At 40.7% G+C, this 13,243-nt stretch overlaps 1 protein-coding gene across 1 annotated transcript in view; it reads left to right on the forward strand.

Moving 5' to 3' along the window:
- LOC132899645 (E3 ubiquitin-protein ligase TRIM39-like) overlaps nucleotides 1-13,003 on the forward strand; it is a 141,508-nt gene extending 128,505 nt beyond the window's left edge. Inside the window, exons 4-9 of the mRNA XM_060941732.1 lie at nucleotides 340-896; nucleotides 1,056-1,151; nucleotides 1,272-1,505; nucleotides 1,602-1,764; nucleotides 1,908-1,934; nucleotides 12,258-13,003. Coding sequence (XP_060797715.1) covers nucleotides 340-896; nucleotides 1,056-1,151; nucleotides 1,272-1,505; nucleotides 1,602-1,764; nucleotides 1,908-1,934; nucleotides 12,258-12,805 — 1,625 coding nt within the window. The 3' untranslated portion in view covers nucleotides 12,806-13,003. The remainder of the gene's footprint in view (nucleotides 1-339; nucleotides 897-1,055; nucleotides 1,152-1,271; nucleotides 1,506-1,601; nucleotides 1,765-1,907; nucleotides 1,935-12,257) is intronic.
- Nucleotides 13,004-13,243: the final 240 nt, after the last annotated feature.

The following is a 13,243-nucleotide window of genomic DNA, read 5'->3' on the forward strand; positions in this document are numbered from 1 at the left end:
TAACGACTTTGTCATTGATGATGATTAATGCAGGAGCTTCTGGGTTTTATAGTACACTTATAAATACCCTTGACTGTAAAATTCATGAAAGTATTCCACAAAAATATTTTTACACAAACATTAAATGACGCCCCAACAAGTGCCTTTAGACTTCAATTGTGAGTTGAGAATAAAAACCTTTTTGGTATCAGTTCAGAAAAACATGTAGAAACTGTGGTATGTGATTTTCACACCTACACTACAGATGCAGTGGACTGAATAGAGACAAGGTTGAAACAAATTCCAGTATTTCTACACTATTTATAAACAATGTGTAACATTATTTTCTCTCAACCCTAGTTTCTGGTGACTCCAGTAGTCTCCTGTCTGAAGAGCAGCTGCTGTGTTCGATCTGTCTGGATGTGTTCACTGATCCAGTCACCACTCCATGTGGACACAACTTCTGTAAGAGCTGCCTTACACAGTGCTGGGAGAAGAGTCAACACTGTCACTGTCCATTATGTAAAGAGAAATTCACCAAGAAACCTGAACTGAAGATTAATACAACACTGAGAGAGGTTGCAGATCTCTTCAAGAAGAAACGTGGTCCTGATAAACCTCAGGTTCTTTGTGATGCCTGCACTGGAGAGAAGCTGAAGGCCCTGAAATCCTGTCTGGATTGTGGACTGACTTTCTGTAAAACTCATTTAGAGCCTCATAATCATGTTTCCAAACTTAAGAAACACAAATTAATAAACCCTGTGGAGAACCTGGAGGACTACATATGCCAGAAACATGAGAGACCGCTGGAGCTGTTCTGTAGAGATGATCAGACGTGTGTGTGTCAGTTCTGCACTGAGACAGACCACAAGAATCACAACACTGTTCCTATAGAGAAGGAGAGCGGAGAGAGGAAGGTGAGAAACACTGATTAACATCAACTTTAGACATTATAGAAAATACAAATTAATTTACCTAGTGGTAGATCAGATTGGAAATTTCTGAGATCAAATTCCAGGACAAGAGGGACAAAAGTATTAAAAATATCAATGACTTATCTTCTGCTCTGTCCTCAGACTCAGCTGGGGAAAACACAGACAGACATGCAGCAGATGATTCAGGACCGACTGAAGAAGATCCAAGAGATCAAACACTCAGTCGAGCTCAGCAAAGTGTGTGGAAAATAGTTTATGTATTGTTTGCTTGAATCTGTAGAAATTAACGATCCGCAATAAATATTAGTTCATTATTCAGTGTGATGTAAAGAAAGTGAAAATGTGTTGCTCCTTTAGAGAAGCACAGAGAAAGAGAAAGCAGACAGTGTTGAAGTCTTCACTGCTCTGATTCGCTCCATTGAGAGAAGTCAGGCTGAGCTGCTCGAGGTGATGGAGGAGAAGCAGAGAGCAGCAGAGAGGCAGGCTGAAGGACTCATTAAAGAGCTGGAGCAGGAAATCACTGTGCTAAAGAGGAGAGACACTGAGCTGGAGCAGCTCTCACACACTGAGGAGCATCTCCACCTCCTACAGGTCAGTGTTCCTCTCTCTGCTCACTGGCAATGCAGAACATCACAGAACAACACTCACCATGCTGAGGGATTTCTCCTCTCTCCTGCTCTACTGTAGATTTACTCCTCCATGTGCAGCCCTCCACACACCAAGAACTGGACTGAGATCAGTATTAACACTGATCTGAGTGGGGACACTGTGAGGACAGCTCTGTCTCAGCTTCAGCAGACTCTGAATAAAAAACTCACTAAAACACTCAATGACAAGTTAAAGGAAGCAGGTGAGAAACTTTTATGAGATGGTGTTTTCTAGGTACAATTCTATAATATTTGATCAATTTTCACTTTTTTTTCATTCAAATCCTGCAATGAAACCATCTGAAATCTAATGAAAGTGATGTTTTGTTGTAATTAGTTTCCACAGAACTGAAGAGGATTCAGCAGTATGCAGGTACAGTGAGGTTTCTGTTTCCTCTCATATTAAAATGTACAGATCGTCATTACACCACTGCATAATCAGACTTATTTTCATATGTAGATCTCTCCAGCTAAAAGGAAGTCTTAGTGTCTCTCATTATCCTCCTCACTACACTGTAAAAACGAAAATGTTGAGAAAACTCAAATTATCAAGGCAACATGATGCAATAGATTTTTGAATTGTCTCAGCTTTTGACTACTGTTGTTGACTTTTACTAGTTTTCAAGTTTAGACAAGAGTTCTCACATAATTGATATTCTTGAGGCTAACCATGAAATTCTTGCTTCAATAACATGTATTTCTATCTTCAACAAATACAGAAATTCCTGCTGAATAAACACACAATTCTTGATTCAGCGAGATAGAAATGTTGCTTTATAAATCGATAAAAATGCATGTTGCTGTAATAAATTAATATGTAAAAAAAACAATGAAGAGCGCAAAGCATTAAGTTAACTGACACTATGTTTATTCTTCTTGGTAAACAACGTGGTGAACAGGACACGCATACATAAAATAATTGCCTGTCCAAGTGCATCTTGAAGTTGTAAATGAGCACTAATCACAATGAACTAGACATGTTTAAAATTGCACAAACATTGAAATTTTAGCAACAAACTTGAACAGGCAAAACACTGGTTCTGTGCCTCTCACAAATCTTGTAAAATGATTGTGACAAACGCATCCAAAAACGTCTTGAATTTGGATTATGTCACACAACACATGCATTTTTCAAATGTGTTTAAAGGTCTTTGAATCAAAGAATTTAAGAATAAAAAATTATAAAACTCCACCGCCTCGTTAACTGACATTCAACAATACCAAAAATGTATACACAGAGTGCAGAATTTTTAGGCAAGTTGTATTTTTGAGGATTAGTTTTATTATTGAACAACAACTATGTTCTCAATCAAACAAAAAGACTCATAAATATCAAAGCTGAATATGTATGGAGGTTAGAGTGGGGTGTTTTTAGTTTTGGCCATTTTAGGAGAATATGTATGTGTTCAGGTAACTTTCACTGTGCAGAATTATTAGGCAACTTAATAAAAACCAAATGTGTAGCCATTTCACTTATTTATTTTCACCAGGTACACTGATATGACAACTCCAGATTTGCAAATAAACATATGACATTCAAACACAAAACAAAAACAAAATCAGTGACCAATATAGCCACCCTTCTTCATGAGGACGCTCAAAAGCCTTCCATCCATAGATTCTGTCAATTTCTTTATCTGTTCACGACCAACATTGTGTGCAGCAGCAACCACGGCCTCCCAGACGCTGTTCAGAGAGGTGTACTGTTTTCCCTCTTTGTAGACCTCACGTTTTATAATGGACCACAGGTTCTCTATGGGGTTTAGGTCAGGTGAACAAGGGGGCCATGTCATTATTTTTTTCACCTTTCAGACCTTTACTGGCTAGCCACGCAGTGGAGTATTTGGACGCATGAGATGGAGCGTTATCCTGCATGAAAATCATGTTCTTCTTGAAAGATGCTGACTTTTTCCTATACCACTGCTTGAAGGTTTCTTCCAGGAACTGGCAGTAGGTCTGGGAGTTGAGTTTGAGTCCATCCTCAACTCGAAAAGGTCCAACAAGCTCGTCTTTGATGATACCAGCCCATAGCAGTACTCCACCTCCACCTTGCTGGCGTCGGAGTGGAGCTCTGTGTCCATTACTGATCCAGCCACAGGCCCATCCATCTGGCCCATCAAGAGTCACTCTCATCTCATCAGACCACAGCACCTTAGAAAAATCAGTCTTAAGATATTTCTTGGCCCAGTCTTGACGTTTTATCTTGTGTGCCTTACTCAGTGGTGGTCGTTTTTCAGCCTTCCTTACCTTGGCCATGTCCCTCAGTATTGCACACCTTGTACTCTTTGACACTCCAGGAATGTTGCAACTCTGGAATATGGCAGAACTGGATGCTAATGGCTGCTTGTTAGCTTCACGCTTGATTTTCCGCAGATCATGTGCAGTTATTTTGCGCCTTTTTTTTCCCCCACACGCTTCTTTTGACCCTGTTGACTATTTGCAATGAAACGCTTAATTGTTCGGTGATCACGTTTCAACATCTTCGCAATTTCAAGAGTGCTGCATCCGTCTGCAAGACATCTCACAATTTTATACTTTTCAAAGTCTGTCAGATCTCTCTTCTGACCCATTTTGCCAGAGGAAAAGAGGTTGCCTAATAATTATGCACACCTGATATAGGGTGTTGATGTCATTAGACCACACCCCCTCTCATTACACAGATGCACAGCACTTGATATACTTAATTGGTAGTAGGCTTTCAAGCCTAAACAGCTTGGAGTGGGACAACATGCATTAAAAGGATGTTGTGGTCAAAATACTCACTTGCCTAATAATTCTGCACTCAGTGTATTTCACAGGCAAACTGGAGTTGCATGCTCAAAATGACTGCACATGCAAGATAGTGCATCCACCCAAGTTTTACTTGAGCACCACCAACAAACATGAACAGTGGAAACATGGTATATGCACCTCTTGCGAACTGGCAGCTGACATCTCCAAAAGTTTCATGAATCTTTGTTTCAGAGGCAGAGATCTGCATGCTTAAAATGACGAGCTCACAGCAATAGCTTTGTTTTGAGACCCCTTATGCACTGTGAGCATCGAGAGCCAAGCTCCAAAAAAGATAGTCTGAAGTGCTTCAAAGGTATACCTCATCTCCTTTGGATAATCAATGTTCATGGTATACAGAAGGTCAAAGAGGTATGCAAAGGCAGTACTGAGGTCTGGTAGGTCATGGAGCACAATGGCCCCTTCCAACACAATAGCCATGTCTCGCACATTTGGTGAAATGGCAGCATCATTGTCTTCGAGGACAGTGAGGATGGCAACAGACACACCTCTGAGCACTCGTTCTTCAGGGTCAGTGTCCTGAAGAGAAGTAGCAAACATGATTGAGTGTTAAAGAAAACTGAAAGACAAAATGCATTTCTTCTTATTCCAACCTAAATTTTAGTAACATGCTACTGACCCTTGCCATTCAGCTTGTGGAAGTTTAAAAAAAAAAAAAGCACATTGAATTACCTGTGTAGGAAATGTGGTATATAAATAAACTTGCTATTACTCACTGAACAGCTGTGTCATCCCGAACAAAAATAGGCAGGCCCCTCAGTGCTGCTGTCTTTCGGTGAGACACAATGTCCGATGTCTAACAGTATCCAGTGGAAAACAAACACGCATATCAATTAGTATAGTGCCAAAGTGAATTTATACAAAATGCAAAAGGAAAGAGGGAAAGAAATTCCACTGCAATCCTGCATTTATTTGTACTTTTACAAATCAGAAATACTGTGATCATTTTCTGTTTCAATTCAGAACACCAAAGCAATGACTGGTACCATCAATTTTTACTGATGCATGTCTATCAAAGTATTTTTTAGCTTTTCTGTCTCTCTGGAATGAAAAAAAAAAAGTATATTCATGCTTTCCTAATAATCCCAGGCAAATATTTCATATTTTCAACAAAGGAAAGAGGCATGGGCGGTCATGTCTTCTTTGGCTACTGAACACAGCAAGTGCTCAAGGTTTGGCAGTTGAAAAGCATGACGGGTTATTTTCTCTCAACTTATGAATGTTTTTAGCTTCAGGCACATCACTTACCTGTTCATCAAGGTTATCAAGGAGGTGTTCCATCTTCTGACCAAAGCCTGCCTTCCCTAGCCCGGTACAGTCGAAGCAGGCGAGGCACATATTTGTCAAGGGATGTAGTGAAAGTCCCCAGGAGGTCTTTGCTGTTGATTCGATTAAATTCTTCAGATATATGAACACAAACAATAAAATAATATAATTGGACATGAATGATTCTGTTAGGGTTTTTTTCTTAACAGAAAATTTCTAGGAAGCTACAATACAATTACTCTATAAAAATGTATATCATTTAGTTCTGGCAAAAAAGTTTCATTAAGTTTCACTGGCATCTGTAAAGACAAATCCTAAGACTAACAATTACTCTGACTATGGCACATCAATTGTTTCCAATTTAAAAGTTGAATTAGGGGACATACTCCTTGGGAGGACAAATTCTATTACGAATTGTAGGGCTGATAGTGTAGTGCAGTGTTTCCCAACTTTTCTTGAGCCACGGCACATATTTTACATTTGAAAAATCCCACGGCACACCACCAAACAAAAATATCACAAAAATGTGTGTGTGTGTATAGATATATATAAAGCCAAAGCCAATGGGGGGGATACCCCCCCCCCAAGAAAATTTTGAAAAATAAGGCCTTACAAACCACTTTTCCTGCAATCTGAGCTGTAGTAGATAAAAAATATCTGTTGTCTTTTTTATATATTTACATGAAAACGTGTATCAAATCAATAGGAGTAGTGTTTGAATTCAAAATCAAATCACATTCTACATTCAAGGGTATGGTTATAATTTATGATCAACAAAAATGACAAACTAAATTCACATTAAACTTAAGTTCTATTAATTATCAAAATGTTCATATATTAAATAAAATTCTTAGGGTGACTGACCTTTTCTCCCCATGTCCTCATTAGTTGCATATGATTTCTTCAAGAAGTCTTTTGAAATATTTAAGTTTTCAAAACTGTCAGCATTAATTCAGATTTACTGACTATCATATACATGTTCAGTGTATTAAATCAAACGAATGCTAAGTTTATGGGATAATGTCTATGTACACTTTTACAATTATTTATAGTTCACAGTCACTTCTCATTTTCATTTGATCATTTCGACTTCTTCAGCTTTTTGGCCAAAGACAAAAGCTTGTCAGTTGTCTCTTTTGTAAGAACTGTTATGATTGGCTATCATGCTCTCGCCATCGATGTTTTGGCCAATTACATTGTAGATAACACGTATTCTACCACGAGATTTAGCGAGACTAAAGATAGCGAAAATGTAAACATTTAACATCGTCGTAGGAATGAATTACGCTTGAGTATACCCCAACCTCCCTCAATTTTTTTTTTTTATTATTATTTCTTTATTTAGCCAGGATTGTCCCATTGAGACTAAGTGTCTCTTCTGCCAGGGAGTCCTGGCAGTCTTTCAATAAATGAAAAAAAAAAAATCTCAACGTATTTGGCATAATATAAAAAGGTCAATTTTTACTCAGAAAAAGCGGAAATCCGCCAAAAAGCGGAAAACTCTCATCCCTGCTATCACCATCACCGCTGTCACACCCGAAGCATTACTAATTCTCTTGTTTGAATGGCAAAAGGTAGATACACTGGTTAATTAGCTACCTGCTGCCATCTATTGGAAGAGTATTTAATTGTTCTGCTGGTCACTATACGTCGCTGGCATAGACAACGAAGACAAATTATTTGCAGTAAATAAATAATTTTCGGAACAATTAAGTGAAATCGGATGTCCCACGGTACACCTGATGATCTCTCACGGCACACTAATGTGCCGCGGCACAGTGGTTGGGAAACACTGGTGTAGTGAGTTGGAGTGGCCTGTAGTGGAGTGGTAGGGCAGAGTATAGTATAGCTTGCCAATATAGCTTATAACAGATTGCGCATTTCGTCAGTTATAGTCAATGTAGTAAAATTAGACCTAACCAATTACACACACACTGCATTGAGCATTTGAATCATAAAGTTACGAAATAAATGAGCACAATCTTACCTCCTCAAAGGAAAACAGTGCAGGCCATCTCTCCTGGACCTCGGATACCATAGGCTGCTCCTCTACTACCTCTCTCCGCCTAAGGGAAAACGTCAGCTCCATCTTGTGCCGCACCATTGTCAGGCTCTTTTTCTTCTTCATTTCATCAACCAGAGCAACTCTCTTCTTCAAGAGTAGAATCATCATGGTGTTGTGGATAATCTGGAACATGGCTGACCTCTCCATGTTTGGGCTTTTTCAGGGTGAACAGGCGGTCATCCTCATCTCCACCTTTTCTTTTCCTGTTCACATCCACTTCATTGCAGCCTGCATGGTGCAGCTTTGACCTGTAGTTTCCAAGCTTGTACTGGATACTTGTTTTCCATCCTTCATAGCCTGTGATGCTACCTAGCTCCTTAAGAACCAGGGAAGAGGGAACTGATTGAAGTTCATCTTTGTCAGGGTAGCTTTTGATTTCAAAAATTGCCTGTGCAATTTTATCCAAAATGTCCATTTTAATGTCTCTTGTCACGTCAAGGCCCTTCTTTGACTTTTCGTACATCTCATTACCCTTAGGCAATTTCAGTTCAACGTCATACGAGAACTTGGGGATCGGGAACAGAGAGGGACGCTCAGCAATATGCCTTAAATTGCTCTGGATAGAGTCTGAGCTAGACCTGAAATGCTCAGAGTGAACACTGGCTGTATCAAGAGCAGAGACTGAACCAGTCAAATGGTCACTGGATCGGTTAAGTAGAGATGAATTACAGTCCCGCATAATATGCAGGACTGCACGCTCAGCTGGTAATTCAGACATTGTCAAGTTGCATAATGTACTGCCAAAATCTGGATCCTCAAACTGGAGTGAGAAATCACCTTCAAGTCCAAGTCTCTCTTTCCATCCATCAATCAGTTCACTGACAGATTCTGGTACAGCAAGCTGTATTCGTCTGGCTTCTTTGGAGAAGACAACCACCCAAAGTAACAAAGTCTGAAAACAAGAGCGAAATAAAGAGCGGGAAATAGTCAGACTTGGTTCAAAGACATTTGACAAAATAAAGCCAAAGCCTTAGGTGATCACAGCCCAGAGTGACGTCTTCAAATTGCTTTCTTAATCTGAGCAGCAGCCAAAGTATTAATTTTATAATAAAAGCAAAAGAACCTTGACATCTCAGTGACACTAGTATAAGAAAATGTTTAATATTTTAACTTGATAATTTTAATCGGCGGCACGGTGGTGTAGTGGTTAGCGCTGTCGCCTCACAGCAAGAAGGTCCGGGTTCGAGCCCCGTGGCCGGCGAGGGCCTTTCTGTGTGGAGTTTGCATGTTCTCCCCGTGTCCGTGTGGGTTTCCTCCGGGTGCTCCGGTTTCCCCCACAGTCCAAAGACATGCAGGTTAGGTTAACTGGTGACTCTAAATTGACTGTAGGTGTGAATGTGAGTGTGAATGGTTGTCTATGTGTCAGCCCTGTGATGACCTGGCGACTTGTCCAGGGTGTACCCCGCCTTTTGCCCGTAGTCAGCTGGGATAGACTCCAGCTTGCCTGCGACCCTGTAGAACAGGATAAAACAGCTAAAGATGATGAGATGAGAGAATTTTAATCAGTTTTCAAAAGAATACATTAGTTTAATCTCAAATAATCAAGCAATTGCAGATACATGTATGTGTATGAAAATATAGATGTTCGTGTTTTATAACTGATATAGTTCAGCATGAACTGAGAATGAAACATTTTCTCCCACATGCATGGACAGGGGCGGCACGGTGGTGTAGTGGTTAGCGCTGTCGCCTCACAGCAAGAAGGTCCTGGGTTCGAGCCCCGGGGCCGGCGAGGGCCTTTCTGTGCGGAGTTTGCATGTTCTCCCCTTGTCCGCGTGGGTTTCCTCCGGGTGCTCCGGTTTCCCCCACAGTCCAAAGACATGCAGGTTAGGTTAACTGGTGACTCTAAATTGACCGTAGGTGTGAGTGTGAGTGTGAATGGTTGTCTGTGTCTATGTGTCAGCCCTGTGATGACCTGGCAACTTGTCCAGGGCGTACCCCGCCTTTCGCCCGTAGTCAGCTGGGATAGGCTCCAGCTTGCCTGCGACCCTGTAGAAGGATAAAGCGGCTAGAGATAATGAGATGAGATGCATGGACAGTTAAATGACTTAAATAAGACAGAATGTTCTGAGTAACTTAAATGGATTTCAATTTAAGCACAATTTTGAACAATGAAAACAATCCTACAAAATCCTAAAACATGGACTATTTTTCCTCACATTTCACACATGAAAAGGTTAAATAAGATTTGTTGAATCGACCCTTTAGTGTAAACAGCTGGCACAAGGAAACATACCATTCTGAGTTGCTTTAATGGAGATACGATCGATACTTTAGATCAGGGGTCATCAAACTATGGCCCGCGGGCCGGCTCCGGCCCGCCACCCTCCTTTGACCGGCCCTCCAGCCCCTCTGCCCCCCACCACTTGAACCAGCCCTATGAGGCAATCCCCAAAAGTGGTCATGGCCTATTTTTTTAAATTGCTTTTTGGCAAATAACAACATGTCTGCGTCTTGTATTTTTTTGATTTTATCAATTAAAATTGATATTTAGTTATAAAATGAACTATTCATATTTTCCGAATTTTCGTCATATGCTTGCGATCAAGCAGTGACAGGCAGCGCACGCGCAGAGAACGGTCAGTGTTCAGGAGAGCAAAATGGCTAGCGGTAAGCAAAAAGTTGACAGAGAGTGCAGAGTTTTTAAAGAACAGTGGACCACCGATTATTTTTTCGTTCAGTGTAAGGACTGTGCAGTTTGTCTTGTATGTAAAGAAAAGCGTGTTGGTTTTCAAAGAATATAATCTGCTTCGTCACTACGAAACCCGCCACAAAGAGTATGCTAGTTTGCGAGGGCAAACAAGAGAAGACAGGATTCAGAGGATGAAATGCGGACTGGCTGCACAACAGAATGTATTCCTTCGCCAAACCCAGATCAACCAGGCTGTTGTCCAAGCTAGCTATAAGGTAGCTCACCTACTAGCTACCCATGGAAAGCCATTTACTGATGGGGACTTTGTTAAAGTATGCATGCTTGCTGTGGCCGAGGAGGTGTGTCCCGACAAGAAGGATGCGCTCAACGCGGTGAGTCTCTCCGCACCTCCTATGACCAAGTGAACCGAAGATTTGGGGGACAACGTGTATGACCAGCTGAATGAGAAAGCGTCAGAATTCGAGTTTTTTGCTTTGGCCATGGATGACAGCAATGACGTGCAGGACACAGCACAACTGCTGTGATCTATTGCTCATATTATTATAATTTCACTGTTTTTTTTAAATGTATTTATTTTATAGGCCTATTTATTTGACCTTTATTAAGTGCTGCACACAATTATTATTTATATTATCAACAGGGCTACCTACAATTTGTAATTTTCCACTTACTTTTGCCAGTGTCAATCACCTCAACTAGGCAGATGCTTCTTACCTTGACAGCTTTGATTTTATTTTTATTAGAAAATAAATAAATGGAATTGGTATTTTAAATTAAAACAAAGTGTGAAGACTCGATTACTACTTTTGCAAACCACTAGTAAAGATAAACAAATATGTGCCAGGAATCAAGTGTGGATATAGTGGTAGGGATATAGTAGTGTGGATATAGTAGTGGGGATGGTTGTGCCAGGCTAGTAATCTCTACTACACAATGAGGCCTGCTGGTGGTCATATTTGTCTGGGTCAGACAATTCTATGTTATATAGCTAACCTGACCCCGGCCCCCCATCACAGTCAGGAACGACAACGTGGCCCCCAGAGAAAAAAGTTTGGTGACCCCTGCTTTAGATCGATCCGCCCACCGCTAGCATTTCCATTCCTACCACTAGCATTTCCATTCCTGCCGCAGCGTCCATTCGGGAGGCACTGGGAAGACTGTGCTCTTCTTCTGGGCCCAAGTCTAACCAACTTCCAAGCCCCTTCACTTTAATTAGCGAGTTTCCCGCATGGCGCTATACACTGGCTTGGATCTGCAGAATTGTAACATTTCTGACTGACAAATCGCCCCGCGTTTGCGGTCACTGCGCGGCTACTGCTAACTGCAGAACCAGGTCACCCCTCACCCTCCTCCCAGTGCTCATGGGCATCATTTCCTCCTCAAACAAAACTACACCATAATTCAATTACAACGCATTATAAACACATGCAATGCGTTCCAACACATTAAAGTTAGCATAAAGTCGTGTTTGTGCAAGAATTATTTTGAGGGTCACTAAGCTTGGAGCGCCGTCTGTAGCCTCGCTAGCAATGTTAGCTTTGGTGGTCGGACAAAATGAACCCATATTTCGTTTGAAACAGTAAACTGCGCTTCACTGTTAAATCCCTAGTCTAGTAAAACAACACTTACCTGCTTAGCCAAATGTAAACGGTGGCAGTATTTTAAGAAACTCGCATCCACGGTGTCCCACAAGTTGAGTCGGAGTTCAAAATGTCCGACCAGCAAGTGACTCCCACAGCTCATGTGGCCACTACGGAGTTTCCATCAAGGGGCTAAACGGAACCTCTCTCTGCTCAGAAACCGGTGTTTACCTGTTATTAAAATGCATGTTATGTAAATGCTACAAATGATCCTCACTACTGGATGATGATTTAATCTTTTTTACCTGCAAACTCACATCACACACTGTGTGTTTCTCTCAGTGGATGTGACTCTGGATCCTGATACAGCAAATCCATATCTCATCCTGTCTGCTGATGGAAAACAAGTGACACATGGAGACAAGCGGCAGAATCTCCCTGATACACCACAGAGGTTTGATTATTATGGCTGTGTTCTGGGAAAGCAGAGTTTCTCCTCAGGGAGATTTTATTATGAGGTGCAGGTCAGAGGGAAAACTAAGTGGGATTTAGGAGTTGTGAGAGAGAACATTAACAGGAAGGGGGAGATTACACTGGAACCTCAGGATGGAGTCTGGACTGTGGGACTGTGTGATGAGAATCAGTATGAGGCTAATGCTGGTCCCCCTGTCCCCCTCACACTGAGAGAGAAGCTGGAGACGGTGGGGGTGTTTGTGGATTATGAGGAGGGTCTGGTCTCCTTTTATGATGCGAAGTCCAGATCTCATATCTACTCTTTCACTGCTCAGTCTTTCACTCAGAAACTCTATCCATTCTTCTGTCCTTCTTTAAATGAAGGAGGTAAAAATTCAGCCCCACTGATCATCTCTCCTGTATTAAAGACTGAATGAATTTTCAACTCACAAATATAATCATCTATTAAATGGTGAGAATAAACAGAAATATTTTACATTTTCTGGTTAATTTTCATAAAACATTTTTCCCCTTTATAATGCTGTACAGTGTATTTTAATACCTGGGTTACTTTTTTGCAGAAACAAATAATTTTACTCCTACTGTCTGTTGCTACACATTTTGATTGTGGAACTTTGTCATGACAAATCAAATATTAATAAAGATTATTTACAGTTCACACTGAGATTTACTGCAGAATTTAATCTGATCAGTAAAATGGATGAAGTTCAGCTGCTGATGTCTGTGTAAATAAAACCAAACAAAACTGTTTCTCCTTCAAACCTCATCAAACACAAACAAACTTGTATTTTATTTCGAAATAAAAGTGTCAGGGTTTTTCTGTTCTTCAAAATAGAAATGAATGAATAAATGAA

This window comes from Neoarius graeffei, chromosome 1, assembly GCF_027579695.1.
Source record: "Neoarius graeffei isolate fNeoGra1 chromosome 1, fNeoGra1.pri, whole genome shotgun sequence".
Classification (NCBI taxonomy): domain Eukaryota; kingdom Metazoa; phylum Chordata; class Actinopteri; order Siluriformes; family Ariidae; genus Neoarius; species Neoarius graeffei.